This window comes from Colossoma macropomum, unplaced genomic scaffold (genome assembly GCF_904425465.1).
Source record: "Colossoma macropomum unplaced genomic scaffold, Colossoma_macropomum, whole genome shotgun sequence".
NCBI classification, from domain to species: Eukaryota; Metazoa; Chordata; class Actinopteri; order Characiformes; family Serrasalmidae; genus Colossoma; species Colossoma macropomum.
Genome location: NW_023494790.1, coordinates 34,436,823 through 34,459,074, shown reverse-complemented (window position 1 = coordinate 34,459,074; position 22,252 = coordinate 34,436,823). Strand labels below are relative to the sequence as shown.

The 22,252-nt window shown below is 40.5% G+C and overlaps 1 protein-coding gene across 7 annotated transcripts in view; it reads right to left on the bottom strand.

Annotated features, from left to right (window-relative positions):
- Positions 1 to 22,252, bottom strand: part of plekha1b (pleckstrin homology domain containing, family A (phosphoinositide binding specific) member 1b) — a 54,286-nt gene that overhangs the window by 22,576 nt on the left and 9,458 nt on the right. For all 7 annotated transcript variants that reach the window (XM_036573175.1, XM_036573176.1, XM_036573174.1 and 4 more), the window contains exons 2-5: positions 14,317 to 14,477; positions 9,227 to 9,283; positions 9,103 to 9,148; positions 2,484 to 2,581 (exon numbers count right to left, since the gene is read on the bottom strand). In XM_036573175.1, coding sequence (XP_036429068.1) covers positions 2,484 to 2,581; positions 9,103 to 9,148; positions 9,227 to 9,283; positions 14,317 to 14,457 — 342 coding nt within the window. In that variant the 5' untranslated portion in view covers positions 14,458 to 14,477. The remainder of the gene's footprint in view (positions 1 to 2,483; positions 2,582 to 9,102; positions 9,149 to 9,226; positions 9,284 to 14,316; positions 14,478 to 22,252) is intronic.

Below are 22,252 nucleotides of genomic sequence, written 5' to 3'. Positions count from 1 at the left end.
GTCCATCCGTTTCTCTGCACCCTATTCTTCAATGGTCAGGACCCCCACAGGACCCCCACAGAGCAGGAATGATTTGGGTGGTGGATCATTCTCAGCACTGCAGTGACACTGACGTGGTGGTGGTGTGTTAGTGTGTGTTGTGCTGGTACGAGTGGATCAGACACAGCAGTGCTGCTGGAGTTTTTAAACACTGTGTCCACTCACTAGACACTCCTACCTTGTCAGTCCACCTTGTAGATGTAAAGTCAGAGACTTGTGATAGCTCATCTGTTGCTGCGTTTGTGTTGGTCATCCTCTAGTCCTTCAATCAGTGGTCAAAAGACACTGCTGGCTGGACATTTTTGGTTGGTGGACTATTCTCATATGCTATAATATGCTCTGTGGTGGTCCTGTATGGTAAGTGGAGCTGATAAAATGGACAATGAGTGCAGAAACAAGGAGGTGGTTTTAAATGTTATGGCTGATTGTTGTATGTGACTCTTGTTGCCAAAACTTTTTCACAGGCCTCTTTTTATGTCCTGTGAGGTCTGAAAGGTAATATAAGAATTAAAACGTATGTTTTTCTCTTAGAAGTACAGGTCTTCCGAGTACAGTGCTGTTTTTCAGCCCATTACACAGCGTTGCATTTTTATACCCCTACAAAGTACATTCTGGCAAAACTGGTCTCGTCCCGTCTTGAACATACTCCTAATGCGGACACTGCTACACAGGCTGCCTGACTGCTGTAAACAGAGCGATGTAAATGAAGTGCGTGGGTGGATGCAAACTTTCTAGGCAGCTCCTATACAAGTCCAGTTTGGTGGTGGCTGGAGGGGGGGAGGGTTACATTACTTAACAATTCGCTGATCAATAACAAACAAACGCACAGATTCGATGGAAAGTGCACTGTCAGTCAGCGCCCTGATGCCAGGCAGGGCCTCCGAGGCCTGACTGGAGTCTGAACTTGCACACAGAGTTGTTCCATTCATAAAGCTTTAAAGCTTAAGCACAACAATAAAGCGGTCGATCACATTAGAGCTGTTTCACTGAAGATGCAGCATCATTTGCACTTTCAATGAAAGCAAATGTATGCATTATAACTAGTGTTGCACCAACACTGTACTGGTATCAGCGCCGATACTCGCAGAGTCAGTACTGGTGATGGTGACACCGATACCTATGACTGACACTACGAAGCGTTGGTGATGTGGGACGACAAGCAGCAGTAAAAATCCCCATGGCGGAATCTGTCACGGAATTTTTTGCTGTTAATTACACGCTGACGGAGCCGCTTACTTGAAAACTGAGCTGCCTCTTTCAGTAATCACTCGTCTGCTGCTGTGTGGTCACTTACAGTCTGAGTTAATGAGTTAATGTTATTAAGAGAGCAGAAGGAATCACTGGACTCTCAGCTTAATGAGAGCCTTTAGCCTTGAATTAGCTTTTAGCATATCAGCTCGCTAGCCAGGCCTGTGCGTCCACTAGCCCCGCCTGCGGTGCACCTCCGTCCATCAGCTGTAAGTCACTGATAGCACTTAAAGCTTTCATCTCTGAGAGAGAGGAGAAAATCAAGCTGCTTCAGATCTGAAAACATCCACAGGTGTTTCTGTCCATCCTTCCACTGTGAGAAGACGACTCAGCGCTGTGGGTCTGAAAGGATGTGTAGCTGTCAAGAAGAACCTCACTGAGAAAAGGAGACGGACACATCAAACAAAGAAGCTGAACAATGGACTGACCACCCCAGAGTCCAGACCTCAACACCACTGAATGTGTTTGAGTACTTCAGAAAATGATCAACCAGCTTCTAAGACTGAACTTTGGAGGTGTGTCTGCAGATTCTTTGAGAAGCTGAAAGTGAGTCTCCTGAAAAGAAGAGTGGTGTAATAAAGGTAAAGAGTGGACACAGTAAACACTGACTAGAAATATATATTTAGTTTTTGCAGCTTCTGGGTAATTTTCTCTTAAATATATGTTCACTGCTTTTCCTGTGGTGCTGAAAAAATTGACTGAAAATTACATAAGTGAAGGGCGACTTTTGCACAGTACGGTTTAAGGTAAAGATCCTTTTCTAACCTTATTTACAGCTCCTAACACATTTTTATCAGTACATGAAATGCACTCTGCTGTTGCATTCTACTGATACCTCTAACAGAAGGTTGTGGATCGGCCACCTTATTAGGAACCCCAATACTGTAAGATGCTTGAACTAAAATGCTGTGTCTGAAGTTGTTTGCTAAACCTTAGAAAAACCACATACTGTGATTTATACTGTGTATTGTAGAAATTTCTTCAAATATTATATTATTTCTTTTCCAACACTGCCCACCATTAATACTGCAACAATCAAACAAGGCAGGGAATGGTGCTGTTTGTTCAAGCACTTGAAACCACATGGATGAAGGCCCGTTTCCTAATCGCAGTGGTAATCTTTGCGTATTTGCAGGTTTCAGTTATCAGACGAAATCAGAGATCAATGATATGAAGCTGTTGGTGTTGAGACTCACTGTGATTTTGGTGGCATTGTTGAGAACGGCGATCCATTCCACCAGATCCTGTTTATCATTAGCCTGCAGGTAGAACTTCCTCATTCCAGCGTTGATGACTGCAGAGAGAGAGAGAGAGAGAGAGAGAGAGAGAGAGAGAGAGAGAGAGAAAGAGAGAGAGAGAGTTAAACTGAGTTTGTGACACTGAGAATAAGCATGAGTGCCTATATATAAGTACAAATGGTAACACTTTCTATGAATGTCACCTTTGTAAGCATCTATAAACACATTCATAACATGTTATAATGCATTCATAAGGCATTATAAATATGGCTATAAATATTTATAAAAATGCATTATACGTTATAGCCATGTTTATTATGCATTATGAATTGTTAACATAATACATCATAAGTACTGATCATAACAAATTATAAGAGCTCATAAGTTGTATTTGTCCGCTCTAAGTAAAGTGAAGCGTACTGTACTAAAGCCTCCTCCAGTGTTAAGAGTGAGGCTTCAAGTTGAAGTATTTACTGAAGGATTTACTGAAACACTAAAACATACACAGTAAAGCTCATTACAGGCTTCCAATGTCAGAGTTTAAACTAGTGCTGCCATCAGTGTTTTACCCAATGTGGGAAAGGTAATGTACACCACCGTTAGCTTGGTATTTGTCTTTACTTTACTCTCTCCAAGCTGGGACTGACTTCTTTGGCACTGACAGTATAACATGTTATCAACACTACGTATAATGCATTATATTAACAATTCATAATGTATAATAAACATGGCTATAAAGTGTAATCCAGCTCATTTTTATAAATGTTTATAATCATGTTTATAATGCCACATGAAGGCATTATAACATGTTATAAATGTGTTTATAGATGCTTACAAACGTGACATTCATAGAAAGTGTTACCGTACAAACTATATGTCCCATATGCATTATTATTACCTATAGGTTCTTACATGTACAGTACTGTGTGAAAGTTCAGTCTACCCTTCATTCAAATAATTTCCAATCAAAATGGCCATTAAGTACAATTAAGTACATTTACTGTGTCCATTCTTCACCTTTATTACAGCATTCATTCTTTCGACGAGACTCACTTTCACTTTTGCCGAGTCGTCTTCTCACAGTGGAAGGATGGACAGAAACACCTGTGGATGTTTTCAGATCTGGAGCAGCTTGATTTTCTCCTCTCTCTCAAAGATGAAAGCTTTAAGTGCTGTTTATCTGATGGGGGCAGTGTTGGTGTCTACCAGGTCTTTCGGGTGGCTGGCAGGAGTCCCATTTTTCCTTTGGCGTTCCCCTTCTCCTTCTATCTTACATCTACTAATCTCAGAAATATCTAACTTATACTTAATGGTTGTTTTGATTGAAAATTACATAAATAAAAGGTGGTCTCTGATTTTTGCACAGTACTGTACACACTTAAAAAGATGGTTTTCAAGTGTTCCTTAGTAAAGAAAATTCTGTATAGAATCATGAACACTCATAGAACTTTTTGTATGATTAAAGGGTTCTTTGCTTCATGAAAGTGTTCAGATTAATTGAGAATGTGTTGTTTACGGTTCTATATCAAACCTTTTTGAAAAGGGTTCTATATAGCACAAAAAAGGGTTCTTCTATTGTTACAATCTTGCAATCATCAGTATTCATGATTCTATATAGAACCATTTTCTTCACTAAAAAATCTTCATATATATATATATATATATATATGTATATATATATATATATATATATATATATATATATATATATATATATATATATAAAACTATATATAAAAGTCCCATATGTATCACATATATTTGAGTATCTATATGTAGTAACAAGGAGGTTCAAAACATAACGCTAATGTTTTTGCTCTTTCAGTTTTAATAAACAAAACATTTATTTTGTAAAATAAAAAAACATTTACAAAGTCAATTTTGCTTGTCCTGTAGATCAGCTCGGTAATTTCTTTGTTTTTTAATTAGTTCACTCTCCAACAGGCGTCCTGTGCTGGACGGGTGCTCCGCCAAATCCTGCTCCGGTAAACCCACAAGGGCAGTAAACACTGAGGGAGGCCGCGGATCATAACAGGAAGACGATTGGCCCCGATTCCGTCTACAGGCCAGGCCTACTTACGCACACATACACTCACATTTCCTTCAAGAAATAGGTCAAACCACTGACACTCCAAACCAGAAGTGTCAAGGTGAGATAACCAGATAAAGCACATTCCACTGCAGGTCATCACCTACAAACAGACACAACGTCATTCTAGATCCATATTACATCTGTAAAGCTCTGACTGTTGGCTTTGTTCATGATTCTTTCAATAGGAATCGATTTGATTTGACTGCTTTGGTAGGATTCAGAAATATTATAAAAATTACACCGAATGCACAAACAAGACTGGAGGAACTATTAACACAGCAGTGAAACTGACAGGCATGCACAAAAATTCAGCCACCGAAATTTTAGTTTTTGTATTTTCGGCCAAATTTTTAAGGTGCATTTTTTTGTGGCGGGGGTCTCCCTGATTTAGTCATACCCAATTCTACCCACTAGTTAAGACTCCCCCAGTCGCACGATGCCACCAGCACTAGGAGGGCGAAGGCTAGCACAGGCTTCCTCCGAGATCTGTGAAGCGGCTCCGAATCTTTGTGCACGCAACAGCAGTGGACAGCCGAACGCTCGGAGGAAAGCGCCAACGATCAGTTCTGTTACGTCAGCTAACAGACGCCTGCACTGACTAGCGTCGTGCTGAATGATGGGGGGGGGTCATCCCACCCACCCACCCAGAGAGTGAGGCCAATTGTGCTCTCTTGGACTCCCAGCCATGGACGGCTGTAGCATCGCCGGGGATTGACCTGACGTTTTCCTGATGATAGGGCCAACGCTTAAGATGGCTGCGCAACTCAGGAGCCTCTGAGGTGCTATTTTTGACAATTTTGGCCACAATATTTGGTGGCTAAAATTTCATTGCACCCATACTGGACAAAAATGGCAAAAAAACAAAAGACATCTTTGTTTTTCATCCAAAAGATGTTTTGTGGCCACCAAAAGTGCCACTTTCAGTTTTCGTCCAAAAATGTCTGGTGGATGAAATTTTGGAGCATCCATATTGGTCCAAAATGCTCAAAAATGCCACTTTCATTTTTGACCAAAACATAAAACCAAACAAAGATTACTGGCCTACAACACCTAATTTTCATTAGCTGATTTTGTGTAAACTGTTTTTATTTACTGTCATCTTTCCAGCTTTTGACCCAGTGTGTCCTGACTTTCAATTCGACCAAAATTTTTCGACAATAAAAACAAAACATTAAGCTTTGGGAGGACAGCAAGAAGCAAAATAAAAAATGAGAGCATACTTTGAATAAACTGGATATAATTTAGAGCTATCAAATGCTTAATAATTAATCATGATTCATCGTAAGTATCTATTTGCTTAAATGATTCTTTTTCCACTTTTAAAAAGCAGTGCATATTGTTACAGCTACATGGCTGGACAAAATAAGTTTCACCCGAATCTATTTATTACCTTCAATAACTCAATGACATTATTTTCATTATGCAAATACAGAACCTGACCAAGAAAATCACGATTTCCACAGACTGTCTCCAATTTTCAATGAGAGCAACAAGTGGCTGCGCCAACGGTGATTGTAGCCTCTCATTCAAACAGCTTCTGGATTCTTGTTACAGTGGAGGCTCATGATGGGACCCGGAGCTCCATCAAGCTGTTCGCTTGCTGTTGGTTGATTTATCCATATTTCTACCACAAACCCTGTCCAGCACAGTCTGCTAAAGTGCTGAAGGTATCACTTTAACACACATTTAAAAAACCATATTTGAACCGAACAGCTACAATTGCAGATCCTATCATAGCCACGTACAATGTGCTGCAGCTGGGCTTCGGCCTGCCACAAATAGGTCGACACAGGAAAACAGCATTAAAGAAATTAGTGCCATTAGTTTATAGTATTTGAATTGATAATAACCCATTCGAACAATCTAAAAACAATGCACTTGGATTGCCACCTTCATATGCAACTTTACCCCCTAATCAGTGCTAACATGATTAGAACAGAAAACAAAGGACAAGCATTCCCTCTCAAAAAAGACAACAGCGCAGCTCGGACTACTGCACACGGGAGCTATAAATACTCCAGAGGTTTGGAGTTTCCGATTTAAACTCCAGCATCCTGTGGTACCCCCCCCCCTCAGTCGGATCTCTAAGGAGGAGGTCAGCCTGCGGTCATCCAACTGCTTCCTCCTATTTACAGCAGCACTGAAACACAGAGCCACTTCTGGGCGGAGCGAAGCAGGGAGGCGAGAGGGGACGTGGACGATAAAGACGTGTCCGTGAGTACGTCCCTGTAGTCCCAGAAGACCAGGCCAGGCTCAATGGCTATTGTATCTCCCTCCCTCCATTTATGAGGGCCAGATGCAAAATGAGGCTTTGCAGGTGCTGGTGTGGATACTGAATAGTCCTGGAACCCAGAGAGGGTGGACGCCTTTAAAGCAGTAGTTAGGCCAAAAAAACGAAGTACACAGTTTTTCCCCTATTCCAAATGTTGATCGGCCAAGACGTGTTCGGAGTCGGAAGGTTTCTTCTTTAGTTTTGAACTGGTTCTATGAGGCTAATGTAGTTAATAAGCAATGAGAAATTATACCCCACCAGTTAGCAATAGAATCAACATACATTTGCCTTAAAGTAATAATGACTTGCTTTTGTGGTTTCTGACACTATATGAACAAATTTAGCTAAGACAAAATTCACTTTTTGCACCACTTCAGAATCCTTCATAACTTGTCAATGACATCCAAGTCATTTTATCTGAAGGCAACCTAATTAAGCATGTCATAACTAATGTACTGTATTTATGAACAGCTTATGCCTGTAATTGCAAAATACCATAAGCTAAAGTAAATGATATCATATTGACATTATGGTCTAATACTTTAACTCAGGAAAAACTACATATAACTGCATAAACTAGACTTCTAGAACTAGAAGTTCCATTACTCAGGAATGCTTAATAATAGTGTTATTATATATACATGGAACAAATGCCCATCACTTTAGTTTAAGGCCTCTTAAGGCCTCTTTTTTTAGGCCTCTTATGTCTGCAATGTCATTTATTTCATAGAACATCTTAGGTTATCTTGCGGTTACTCACATGAGCTTATCACAAGTTCAAATAAAGTGTTGCCAGAGATTAGCTAGGCCCTGCAAGCACCTTCACTTTCCTTTTTAGAAACCAGTCTTTGAATTATTTTGGCTGTCTGTTTGGGGTCGTCGTCGTGTTACAACGTCCATCTTCTGCCCAGGCTGAGTTTCTTGGCCGATAAGATTAAATTCTCCTCTGATATGTCTTGATAGCTCACTTTATTCATGTTTCCTTCAATGACTTATAATGCTTCTTTTTTATCAGAGGTGTTTTGCATGGGGTACAGAAATAGAGATGATTGCAGTGCAGTTCATAGCTTATTATTCTCAACATAACTATTATTCCTGCTGCTCTTTTCAAGTGACTTCCATATCATTAGTAACTTGGCTGCTTGACTATTTTTGGGGAAAGTTTTGTGTAAATCTAATTTTTTTTTTTTGCCAAACCCTCAGTTTGATGGTTTCTGAGCCAAGAGCTAGAGTCAAGTCAAGCATAAACCTGAAGTTCAGCTCCACTAGGGAAATACACAGGCAGCATACAGAGCCTGAAACTGGTCTAATTCAGTTCAGCAGAGCTCCCACTCTTATGAGCATCTTCCTTTAAACTATGAAGAACAATGCCTTGGGTGAAGCGGACTGTGTGTACGCGTACGCGCCTTTGTTGGATACCCTCCCTGGTGCTCCCTACTTTCCGTGTGTTTCTCCGTCTGGGATTCTGAGTACAATGCCATACACACATACACTCTCACGCACACACACACAATATATGGGAAGCCGAGCAGAAGTCAAGAGTTCTGCACTGCACTTCTAGTGCATTTGAGTTAGTCAGGTAGAAAAAAGGAAAAAAATAAAGCATGAAAAAAGGCCACTCAGTACCTTCTTATAATCAGATGTACTACTATATTAAAGTAGGTGATGTGGCTTGAAAGGTGTCAATCTAAAGTTTTACAGAAAAAGGAAAAGCACATCATAACTTACTTCACCTTGACCCTTTAAAGTTTGTAACATCAAACCTGATAATTTCACTAAATTATGCTGAAAGATTTATTCCATCAAATCTATGTGAGAAGAGTATAAAATAAAATCGGGCTTGTTGTTTATAGGGGATTTTCTGTGATGCTTCCTATGTGCTATGGCTGCACTCTGTACTATCTGCTGCCCAGTGCCTTCAGCCGGCCGCAGTAGTCTTTATATGCCTTCTTTGGACTAAACAACAACAAAACTCTGATCAAGAAGTCAAATTCAGGCTCTACACTGACCACTGGTCGAGTATACAGTTCAGACATCTCATGTTTCTTAACTATTAGAGGAGATTACATTAGAAAGGAACTAAAATCTAACTTGCTATGAATTTTTTTAAACTTTGTTTGAAAAGTTCTACAATGCTGACCAAGTGTAGACAGACAGACAGACTGGTAGGCAAGTAGGTAGGAAGGCAGGTAGGTGAACATAAACTGGCTTACCGAAGCAGAACTCCGCCTTCGGTCGCAGTTTGGTGGCATCGCTGACCTAAAACCAGAAGAGTTCAGACATCAAGCCATGCTCTTGTATCAATGACCAAAAAAATCAGCATAAAGCAACACTCACCTTAGAGATGTACGTGAGTTTGAGGGAGCCTACGATGGGAGCGCCTTCTGGAAGGTTCTGCGGAGAGGAAAGTAAGGTCAGTGTTGGCAAAACTAAAGTTATTAATAAAGTCAGGAACATCGAAGCACACTAAGCTCCTCTCCCTGCTGCAGCTTCAACCAGGCAACGGCAGAGCCTCATAATCAAAGTTTTACACTTTCATAAGGCAGACATTAATGATACAGGAAGGATGTGCGCTTGTGTGTGTGAGAGGGATAGAGAGTATTTCGCTCTATCTGAGGGGAGACGTGGCTGGAATGCAATGAGAAGAAAAGTTGCAGAATTGAATGGTTGTGTATAAAAGTTTCAACACACGTCTAGAGACAGCAGAGCTGGGCTGAATTATTCAGAACTGAGCGCAGCATCCATAAATAATGATTTAACACTTTTGCTTTTGTATGAGGATTGGGAGAACTCACACTCCCAAAATAAAAAGAAAGGAAAAAAGTAAGGAAACTTGGGAAAGAAAACAGAAAACTGCCTTCAAAGCAAACAGCATCGAGCCTGGATCAATAACTTCCATCAAGTGAGATCTATCCTGCTAACTTGTAAATTTGTTACGGCCCACCTTGAGCTTTAACTTGTTGCCCGCATTTCACATGGATGATGGAGCAACCACTGAGAACACTGCCGCTCCACTTAACTACTGGGTCGTTACCATTACTGTTTCCAAATTTTAACTAGATCCAGAGATTAAACTTGTGGTTGGACAGTGGGTCAGTTCTGGCAGTGGTGGTTTAAGGGTGGCTGAGTAGCTCTCTCACAGGGCTGGATCATAGCAACTGCAGGTGGCCCACCCTGGTGTCTTCATTCCATGTTGCCCAGGTTTGGGCCATGACAAATTTGCTATCTGGGTCAGCTAGGCAGCGCAGTCAGAGCTGCTCAGCTAGGCAAGGCAGTTGGAGACCATTAGCTAGGTAGTCTAGTTAGAGCCAGTGAGCACAGCAGTGTAGTTGGAGCTGGTTAGCAAGGGAGTGTAGACAGCATTAGTTTGAGATTATAGTGGAGGCTGATTAGATAGACATTGGAGGCTGATTAGATAGGGAGTATGGTTAACTAGTTATAGTTCTGGTAAACCACGAAGTGAAGTCGGGACTGGTATGCTAGGCAGTGTAGTGGAACACAGAGAAGCGAAGATCAGACAGATTTGTTGCACTTTAGACCATGTGCCACCATTAAGGTGCCAATTATCATCTAGAGTAGTTGGACATGGTTAGCTAAGCAGTGTATTCCGGGTTTGTTCCTAGATAGCAAATTAGAGCTGGTTAGTACGTCACATAGTCAGCTCAATCAGAACAGAGCTCATTATAGAGATGGTCATCTTGGTGGTGTAATTAGATATGCTTTTGTAGGTGGCATAGATGGGACTAGTCATCTAGACGGTCTAGTCAGACGAAGTTATCTAAGGAGTGTATTTGGAAACGGTTATCTAGACGGTGTAGTCGGAAACGGTAATCTAGACGGTATAGTCGGAGATGGTTATCTAGACAGTGTAGTCGAGGACGGTTATCTAGACAGTGCAGTTGGAGACGGTTATCTAGATGGTGTAGTCGAAGACGGTTATCTAGACAGTGTAGTCAAGGACGGTTATCTAGACAGTGCAGTTGGAGACGGTTATCTAGATGGTGTAGTCGGAGATGGTCATCTAGACGGTGTAGTCGAGGACAGTTATCTAGACAGTGCAGTTGGAGACGGTTATCTAGATGGTGTAGTCGAAGATGGTTATCTAGACAGTGTAGTCTGAGATGGTTATCTAGACGGTGTAGTCGGAGACGGTTATCTAGACGGTGTAGTCAAAGATGGTTATCTAGACAGTGCAGTTGGAGATGGTTATCTAGATGGTGTAGTCAAAGATGGTTATCTAGACAGTGTAGTCTGAGATGGTTATCTAGACAGTGTAGTCTGAGATGGTTATCTAGACGGTGTAGTCGGAGACGGTTATCTAGACAGTGCAGTTGGAGACGGTTATCTAGATGGTGTAGTCGAAGATTGTTATCTAGACAGTGTAGTCTGAGATGGTTATCTAGACGGTGTAATCGGAGACGGTTTCAGACGGTGTAGTCGAAGATGGTTATCTAGACAGTGCAGTTGGAGATGGTTATCTAAGCGGCGTAGTTGGAGATGGTTATCTAAGCGGCGTAGTTGGACATGGTTATCTAAGCGGTGTATTCAGAGATGGTTATCTAAGCGATGTAGCTGGAGATGGTTATCTAAGTGGCGTAGTTGGAGACGGTTATCTAAATGGTGTATTCAGAGACGGTTATCTAAGAGGTGTATTCGGAGATGGTTATCTAGACGATGTAGTCTAAGATGGTTAACGAGGCGGTGAAGTCAGAGATGGTTATCTAGGTGGTGTAGACGGGAGACGATTATCTAGACAGTGCAGTCGGAGATGGGTCTCTAGGAGGTGCAATCGGAGATAGTTATCTAAGTAGTGCAGTTGGAGACAGTTATCTATGCGGTGTAGTCAGAGACAGTTATCTGAGAGGTGTATTTGGAAATGGTTATCTAGGTGGTGTATTCGGTGACAGTTATCAAGGCGGTGCAGTCGGAGTTGTGTAGGCAGTGGAAACAGAGACGGTTATCTAGGCAGTACAGTTGGAGGAGGTTATTTAGGCAACATAGTTGGAGATGGTTATATAGGTGGTGTATTCATAACCGGAATGAAGGGTCTATCTGCAGAGTGTTCCCCCCATGCAAAACCTCATTCTACTTTCTAGTTCCTCAGAACAGAGTAAGCCAATTGGATCAAGTAATAAAAGTGCAGGCTAAAGATATACATCTAACTCACTAGTGAATCATAATATAAAGACTAAACCCACAGCTCTATGTAAAAGATAGTGATGCACAATGCACCATAGATGAGTAGAAGCACAGATCAGTCTGATTGTTGCTCAGTAAACCATATGCAGCCCACTTCAACCCTGGGCTGTTAAAGACCATCAGAGCTTATTTAGTCTGGCTCAAGCAAGAGACAGATCTATTATCTCCACAACTATGACATCACCAACACAGCCGAGGCCTCCCTGTCTATCCATTATGGCACCAATTATCCTCTATACGCACAGAGATGAGTGGCTTGCCCTGCTCAACGCTGCACACTCACAAACCTGTGGCATGTGATAGCAAATGTTTTGACTCCTGCAGATGTCATAAATTTCCGACGACTGTCTGCCAAAAATGTAGACAAACATGATGAGCTTCTTCCAGCAAACAAAGTTCACCCGTTCAATCCAAAACAACACACCTCAGAACACAATTCCATGATGGCTAATGGCCTGTGTGTTTAACATGACCACTGAGCACTTTCAGAGAGATCTGCCAGCGGAATTTTAAAGCAGCTCTTGACTCCATACTGCAGCACCACATTTGCCCAGCTGGCTCTTCCAGTGTACTGTGGCTGTGTGAGCCAATGAGATCTGCGAGTATTCTTTCAGAATTCCCTAAAAATATCACTGACGTAATTAAACAAATAATATACAAATATTTACAAACATGGTTCAGTTAACTCTTGGAAGTCACAGTTAGTGCTTGGAAACTGGCTTTACATAGTGAAACTTTGCGAGTTGCATGCAACACATTTGATTACTATGCTATTTAGTAAAATTAGCAGCTCATTTTTTTTCAACACATTGTATCACTCGCTATACAGACTCACTTTTGATGTGTTATTTATGTTGGTGTATTTACAGCATTTTTATCATTTTTGTATAATTTTTCCAGACATCATTAGCATACTTTTTTCTATATTTATAGAGGGTACTTTATATTTGAGTTTTTAAGTTGCTCTATGCATGTTAACCTTTTGAAAATGAATGTTTATGTTGTCATTATGGTAGTACTTGATGCCTCACTCTTCTTGTCCCAGAAGCACTCCAAGTTCCTCAACAACTGCATCTTGGTCTCCTGATCTGTAATAATTTTATTTTGAATAATTCTTGAAGAACCGTTTATACAGCTGTTGCCTTTAAGCCAGCTAGTTAAGCAAGCTGTTTACAGAAATGTTAGCTTTGCAAAACTCCTGTTTGTTTGTTGTTATGGCTCAGGAAACTGGGAAAATGAAAACTACCAACTATGGGAGGGTAATATGACGATATTTTTTACTGTTAGCATAATAAATTATGCACAATACGCTTCTCTGAGCATTTTGCGAATATCGTCAGTGCTTAAAGAACACTAACTGACTTTTTCATTGTATAGTGAGCATAATTAGGCTGAACTGGATGCTAAATTGGATTTAATACAGTTCAGTTTGGAAAACATTGAATAAAAATCACTGTAGGTTTATTTTTATTATTATTACTATTATTATTATTACTATTATTATTATTATAGTATTTTTATATGTTGCACTACAGGTTCTATCATGTCTGTAGCAACTTACTAAAACTTACGAAAACTCCAGGTCTGGATGCATACTGTGTATTGTGAAAATGTCTTAAAGTTTTCTGAATACTTTTGCCATATCGCCCACCCTAGTACTATCTTGTATAAAGTCGATTTTCAATCGTCCAATAAACAATCACCTCGCATTTCTCATCCAGTGATATCAAGTGGTTGAAAGTCTATCATGCAACATAATCACATGATGCATTATCTGCATGTTGACTGGCTTATCTGACAAAGTTGAGACGATTTCGGTTTCAAGCAAGTTGTGAGAAGCTTTGCATTATGCAATTCACAGAAAACTTAGTTTCATAGAAGTTTCAAGCAAGCTGCATGCAAGTTTCTTTCGTGCAACATGATCACAATGCGTTATCTGCATTTTGACTGGCTTATTTGACCACGTCGAGACACTTTCAGTTTCAATCGAGTTGCGACAGGCTTTGCATTACGCAACTCAAGTGAAACTAAGTTTCACAGAGGTTTCAAGTAAGTTGCTCTTAGTTTAGCTTAGTCTCTTAGCTCTGAAAGAAGCTTGTGAAGTATGAAACGAGTGATGTTTTGACTCTAAGTCAACTTGACAGCAGAGCCAAAGCCCTTAGCCCTTAGCGCTTGCCGAGGCAGGTAGGGTGAGATTGTTGAGCTGTTTGCCCTCGAGGGTGAGCTACCTGAGGGTTGTCCATGTACCAGACGAGACTGCCCTCCAGTGTGTCCAGGATAAAGTAGCGGCGCAGGAACTTGCCGCTGTTCTCATTCTCCTCGATGTCCAGGAAGCCACAGATCCGGTTCTGCCGATCCACGTAAGGCATCGCTGGGCCTGGGCATCACACTGAGACAGAGAGAGGAGAGAGAGAAGAAAGGTGAGGAGAAAATTACAGTAAGCAGAAAAAGAAGTCTGCAAGTTTTATGTTAACATCAGCCAAGCATATACTTATACCAGTGGTCTCCAACCTTGGCCCTGGAGAGCTACCTTTCTGCGGAGTTTAGCTCCAACCTGTATCCAGTAAGCTGCCCCTCCCCTTTCTATACTGTAATACATCTGATCCACCCAATCAGGACTTGGGACGAGGTCGATTAGTTGGAGCAGGTGTGGCAAACTGTGGCTGGAGCTAGCCTCTACAGGACAAGAGCGCTAGAGACCACTGGCTTATACAGCCCCAATTTCCTACAACACCAAGAGCTACATATACAAAGTGACCACCACTCTCACACACTGTATACCGTACAATTGGGGTGGCCAATCCTGGTCCTGGAGATCTACCTGCGGAGTTTAGGTCCAGCCCTAACTAACACATCCACGTAATGAAGGCCTTCAGGAGCATTTCAATATTAGAACCAGGTGGTAGATCTCCAGGCCCAGATTTGAGCACCTATGCAGTGCAAACTGTGATACTGATGATTTCAACACAGTATCACAAAAAATGCAAAAAAAAAGCTAAAAAAAAATGTTTTGTCGGGTTCAATTTTCACTTTTGGGTTCTCACAGCCCACCTCTTACTTTTAACGCTCACTGTCCATTTTATCAGCTCCACTTACTATATAGGTGCACTTTGCAGTTCTACAATTACAGACTGTAGTCCATCTGTTTCTCTGCATACTTTGTTAGCCCCCTTTTACCCTGTTCTTCAGTGGTCAGGACCTCCATGGACCCTCACAGAGCAGGTACTATTTGCGTGGTGGATCATTCTCAGCACTGCAGTAACACTGATGTGGTGGTGGTGTGTTAGTGTGTGTTGTGCTGGTACGAGTGGATCAGACACAGCAGTGCTGTGGGAGTTTTTAAACACCTCAGCGTCACTGCCGGACTGAGAATAGTCCACCAACTAAAAATATCAAGCCAACAGCGTCCTGTGGGCAGCATCCTGTGACCACTGATGAAGGACTCGAGGATGACCAACACAAACTGTGCAGCAGCAGATGAGCGATCGTCTCTGACTTTACATCTACAAGGTGGACTGACAAGGTAGGAGTGTCTAATAGAGTGGACAGTGAGTGGACACAGTGTTTAAAAACTTCAGCAGCACTGCTGTGTCTGATCCTCTCAGATACAGTAAGTGGAGCTGATAAAATGGACAATGAGCGTAGAAATAAGGAGGTGGTCATAATGTTATGATCGGTGTATAATCTCTCTGTACTTCAGTTACCTTAAAACCCCCGGACCCATACACTCATGCTACTGACAGAATTCAGCACAGAAATCTAGGAAGCCTAAGCTCATGAGAAAACAGACGTGAGGTAAATAAAACAGCAAATAGATTCAGGAGAGAACAGCCAAAAGGACATTTATGTTTCATTTGTTTGAATGTTCAATCTGTCCCATACATCTGAGATGCTGTTGGTAAGCACTGCCTGATGAATATATCTGTAGCATTTGTTATTTATCTGTGATCTACTAGTGACTGTTATTGTCAGTACACAATCATTTAAGTAGCACTACCATTAAAAACATGAGGTTCTGTACTTTGGGTGGTGATGGGTCAGTCCAGGTCAATTTTGGACAGAACTGTGCTCATGTCCGCGCTCAAATGACTGAAGTCACTTCATAATAAGTCAGTTCTCCACACTCTGGGTCACATACACTCTGTCCTGCCAGCACTTCACACACAGACACACACATCAGTACAAACACAGAGATACACAATGGCACACATACTACCATTAAAATGCTTGGAACCAATGTTTTTTCATAAAATCAAACCAATACAGCTGCAGCTATGTGTATACAACGATTCAAATGAGCTTCTAGTGTTTTATAGCTCCACGTTTCATATAATTAGTAGGAAGCTGATTTGCTCAGAATGATAAAAAGAGCTGGAGATGATTCCATAATGACTGCAAAAGATGTAGAGCAACGAGAATAAACAAAATTAAGAACCAAAATATCCAGAATGACACTGAACTTCTGTATTGTTCATATCTAGAATAAAGCTTGAATACAATTTGGTCCCACTTTACAACAAGACTTCCTTTTAAAGGTTTATGAATGGTTTAGAATTAGTTCATTAACAGTTACTAATTAAGTCTTAAAAAGTCATTAATAAGCTGTTATAACACAAATAAAAAGGGAAACGGTGACCTGTTGCTTGCCAAATAGTGAGCCCTATTCAGCTTACTGCCTTCTCCATCAGCCAGAATTAAACCTCTCAGCTTCATCACATATTCATATTCACAGCTCACTGTTATATCTGCTTATTACTATTTTTAAGGTGTTTATGACCTAATTAGTTCTATTAATGAGCCAATTTTTAACATTCCAAAACCTTTTATAAGTGATACTTAAAACTATGTTGAAATAAAATTAATATCAAGAATGAACTTAAAATAAAATGTATATCCAGAATGACAGTACAATAAATTTACTAACAACACCTTGACAAAAAGGCCTAAAACTTGATTAAAAATGACTTTAAATAGATGATTTTTGTATATTATTTATCATTTAATAACTTGATGTGTCCAACAGGCTTGAAATGTTATATTTTACATATTTAATCATTTTCAATCTACACTGTAAAAGATATTGCTACATTAATTACGTATTTAACAAAGTGATTCCAAAGTTTCTTTGAGCGGCAGTGCAAGCTTAACACAGCTTCACATTAACAATTCATGCGAAACCTCTTTAACTTGTCTCAGCACTTCTGCTATAGTTAACCCACAGTCGGGAGAAGACCAACCCTGGGCTACGTAATCTTCTCCAAATGGGGCTTCATTAATTATAAAGGCAGACGGGAAGAAAGCAGGTCATGAGAATGTCACTGTGGAAGCATTCACTCCTATTACCACTACCATTACCCACCCAACCCCTTTAACAACAAGGCTGCGAGTCATGAGGCCGGCTCTTCAATACGGCTGTCTTTGTGTAAAACGCTTTGTGTAAAAAGGTAGCTGTGGTTGGGTGGATCAAGCCGGCCGGTCAGCCCTATTTGCCTGAACCACAACAGCTATTACATCCAGCATGTTCATGAGTCACAATTTCTGCCTAGCATGTTACAGTCTTTTCTACTTTTCACCATCGTTCTTCTCACTGAGCACAATTTTCTGTCATCGAGTGCGTTTACATGCACCCAATAATCCGATCATAATCGGATTTCTGCAGTTATCTGATTATTCACATGGTCATGTAAACAGCATACTCCAATTTCTTAAATCGGAGTAAGGTCTAGATATCCTATCGGGAAATCTGATAAAGAGAGCTGGATTTTAGCTCAGTAATCAGATTTCTCAGTGCATGTGAACTCTTACTCTGATTTCTTTCGGATTTCTCAGTCTGCGCATGTGCGAAAACAGACTGCGGCACCAGAAATAAGCAAGCAGCGCCGCCGCGAGATGCAGCAAAACACTTTGGAAGTGACTCTGAAACCGACAACATGCTTGACGAAATAAAGGATTTAAATATTCTTCATTTTCTAGATGATGTATGTTCATATTTTCAGGTAAAGTGCGGGGATTTTTTTAATGCCACTGTATGAAGTTTGAGTTTTACATTACATTTATGTCACGTCTTCTTCTGTGAGTTTATTGGCTGGATGTAAAGCAGAAAACTGATTACTGCCTGACATGTAGACGCAGAGTTTCCCCATTATCTGATTACTCAAGCACATACAAACGTGTTGATCGGATTACTGACAAAATCTGATTGTCTGCAGTTCTTGGATTCTTATTTGCACATAAACGCATTCATTGTAATATATTCAGTAGATGTTTAACAATTCCAGGTGCCAGTATTTGAATACTGAAATCACTATTCAGGCATTTATTGCAATTAAAATCACAGAGATGTTATTAAATATGAATAATATTAAGTGTTAAGTGCAACAGTTTCACTAACTATATTACACTTTTCTATGAGACATAGGCTTTACCGTAAGCATGTTTCAAAGCTTGTTATTAATCAAATCAACCAATCATTATTTAAAAGTTATCTTACTGGGTTTTTTAATAGATTTTTTTATTTATATCTACTTAAAAACTTGCTTCTGTTGAAAACCATTTCTGTTTTAAAATACTTAATATTGGATTTTTTTTAACCTTTTTTATTTTATCCTTTTGCTTTATTTCCCTTTGTTACACATTAGTACAGAAAGATATTTACTCTTCAATTTTTAGCTTTTGTATAATACTTGGCTACATTGTTAATGAGGGTCACCAAGTTTAAATAAAGGTGGACGAATCGATTGAATAACTGAGCCATCACCATCTACACTGCACCAGTTAGCTCTGGTGTTAGCTCATTGCTACACTGAAGGCAGCCTCTGTTACTCCAGCACAGCGAGCAAAGAATTTCTGAGTAATCATCCATGAGCTGCCATCATCCATTAGCTCACTAGCACGAGTGCACCAGTTTGTCATATTTATGTATTATGACACATAACAGCCTTTTTTTCCATTCCCTGCAACCAAATACACTTTTGCATACAACTTTTATGGACTATCAAATATCAAAATTGCTTAGGATGCACATTCCTATTTTTGATCACACCACATAGCTTATTTTGATTATATGTAACTCATAATTTTCATTAAACGTTCATCAAGCCAATTTCATTCACTTCTGCATACTAAAAATTGCCGGTCAATGACCCCCTCCCCCCATGGGAGCAGCTGAGGAGGAGGAAGACCTATCACTCTCCACTACCTGCCACGGGGAGGTGAACAGGCTTGCTCCTGTTGTTCCAGAACTTGTGCTAAACAGGTGGTCCTCTGCTTGTCCACATGAAATATGTAGCAGCAAGGGCTCTCTGTCACCACCTCATCCATCTGAGACAGGAATGCTCCTGCCCATCCAGCACTTAACCTCTGACTTTAATGGACGTGTAAAGAAACAAACATAAAGGTGGCAGCTTAACTGCTTCAGACGTGCACTTGTATATTCTCCATAGAAACAAACTGACCAACAGAACAGGACGCTCTGAGGCAGCCACACATGAGTCTAAGGTCACCAAGCCCAATGCCAAGCATGGACTAGAGAGGTATGCAGCAGTGGAACTGTGTTCTCCGGAGCTCACATTATACAACCAAATATTCAGGTAATCCGTAGAAAACTTTGTGCACAACTGAATGCCAGTGACCTTTGATCCCCTAGATTAAGAGGCATGCTTCTGTGATGGACATCATCACATGAGCTCAGGAAAACTTAAACACTGGTTGTTGCTGCCTCTACAAATGCTACCAAAGTACAATTAAGACTGGACTGAACACAGCAGAAGCCACAAGTCAACAATGTCCAGAAACGCCTCTGACTTCTCTGGGCTCAAATTTATCTGAAATGAACTGACGCACAGTGGAAATGTGTACCCTGGTCAGACGAGTCAACCTTCCAGATTGTTTTTTTAGAAATAATGGATGTTGTGTTCTTCAGGCCATAGAAGAAATCTTCCAGATTGTTACCGGTGTAAAGTTCCAAAGCCAGGGTCTCTGTCACATTAGTGGGTAACTTACAGATTTGTGAAGGCACCTTGAACACTGTATGATATGTACACCTGTCTCCCACTGAAAAACAAAGTTTAATTATGATGTATATATATATGCATATGTATATATCATTGCTGTCGAAATAAAACCTTGTACCTCTGAAATGGCAACTTTACAGAAAAAAGACAAAACTTACTTTACTTTTAATGTAAGTCAATGGAACCAGACTTTTTTCCAAGTAATTTTGGACCATTTCTTTTTATCCATTCATCATGAAATTTACACACAAGGCAAAGGGCAACATGCATTTTCAAATTATTAAACTAAACTTCTTTCTGTATTTATTTGTATTTCACATACTGTCCTTGGAATTAAGGTTTGCATTTCACTACTGGACTAATCACAGTCCCTGCCCTTCTGCTGCCTCACGCTAACAGCTGCATTCAGCAGCATGTGTCCCACAGCTCAGATCTGATCCCACGGGTGTGTTTGTCTGTCTGGGGTGGGGGAGGAGGGGTGTTCGGGCGGGTGCGCCTGAGGAGGAAATGTGCAGCAATGTATGTGTGAGCGCAGAAGGAACCGAGAGTGCAGGCTCGGCTTGAGGTTGAGCACAGGTGTAGGGAGTGTACAGTGCGTGGGTGCAGCCGTGTCTACCGCTGCAGGAGCCCTCGGCCGCTCTGCCCGTTCCAGCACAGCAAAGGAAGGAAGCGCCGCTCCGTTTGTCCCATCAGAGTCATTTCAAAACTCCTTTAAGCAAAACGCTCGTCAGCAAGAGCGCGAAAGTGTCCTACTGTCACTCGGACCTAATGGAAGACACTCCCTTCAACCTTCAACCTAAAACATGCTTTCAAAGCATGTCACAATGCTTTCATTTTTACTTTTCTAACAATGAAGGCATCACTGATTCATCGGTTTATAAAGACAAAACCAGTTTTATAAGTTTAGCTAGATCGTTTATGTAAACACATCATCTCAGCACACAATTCCTTACAGGCTTAGATGGAGAAAGCAGCCTGTACTGATCATCAGCAAGCATACGATTTAACATGAGACGGTCTACATTTCCAAAAAAGGTCTTAAGCAACTACTAAACAGGATTTTTTTTAAAGAATTCTTCATAATTACATCATTAAGATTTAAACAAAGTAGTCACTCAGGGTGGTCCGATGTGAAATGCTCTGTTTTGCAGAAACTTACCAAGTCCCTCCCTGAATGGTGGTGATAGAAACCAGACATCCACCTCTAAAAGCTCCCTCACAGCAAGTTATTACATGAAATAGTTACGGATGCACTGCATTGTGCTTGAGACGCTGTTTTATAATAGTTTTTGCCCTAAAACATGCAGTTTTCGAACACATTCATGGTGGAGGGATACATGCAAGGCATTCTAAGGCAAAATAATCCCCAAAGAAAACTTAGTTTTTCAGATTTAATACTATTTCATCATCGTCAACATTCCATATAAACACATTCAGACACGCGTAGGTTCACTGGTGGTTTTGAAATAAAATCTGTATTTGTGTTGTAGTCATGGTGACCTCTGGTTCCATTCACGACCGCTGTAAAGAAATCTGAGACTCTACAACGAACCATTTCTCATCAAATGTCTCAATGGCTATATAGAAGTTCTGAAAAATCAATCAAATTCCCTTTAAATGAAATGTAAAAACTAGTTAAAGCTAACTTGCACAAACTGGCAGTTCCTCCACCAGACCTTCTACAATCATTAAAAAAATCCCCAAAGTCAAAAACACAAAAATCAAACTGAACATCTCTAAATTCACAAACTACTTCAACAAATGCTCTTACTGCAAAACATGCTACCTTATAGGAGGTAGAAATAAATAACTTGGCGGTATGTGCTGTGAGGATCTGCACCAACAGACATCCACACCCACCTCCTTTATTAAAGCAACAAGTGCCTTGACGCATGACGCCTTCGGTCACTATAAATCTTTGTCCAATCCACTCTTACCCTCAATGCAATTTCACCTGTACAACACCGGCATACTACAGTCATCCCTCTCCAGCAAGCTGACCGCAGGTTTTTTTTTTACACAGTAAAAGAAATTTGCATATTTTCCACAAAGCAGAGGCCTGGAATTTCTGTGAATTAAAGAAAACAGTAGTTCAATAGCTCTTTTTTATTTTATACAATCATCATGCTTGTATTTAAACACTACAAGTATT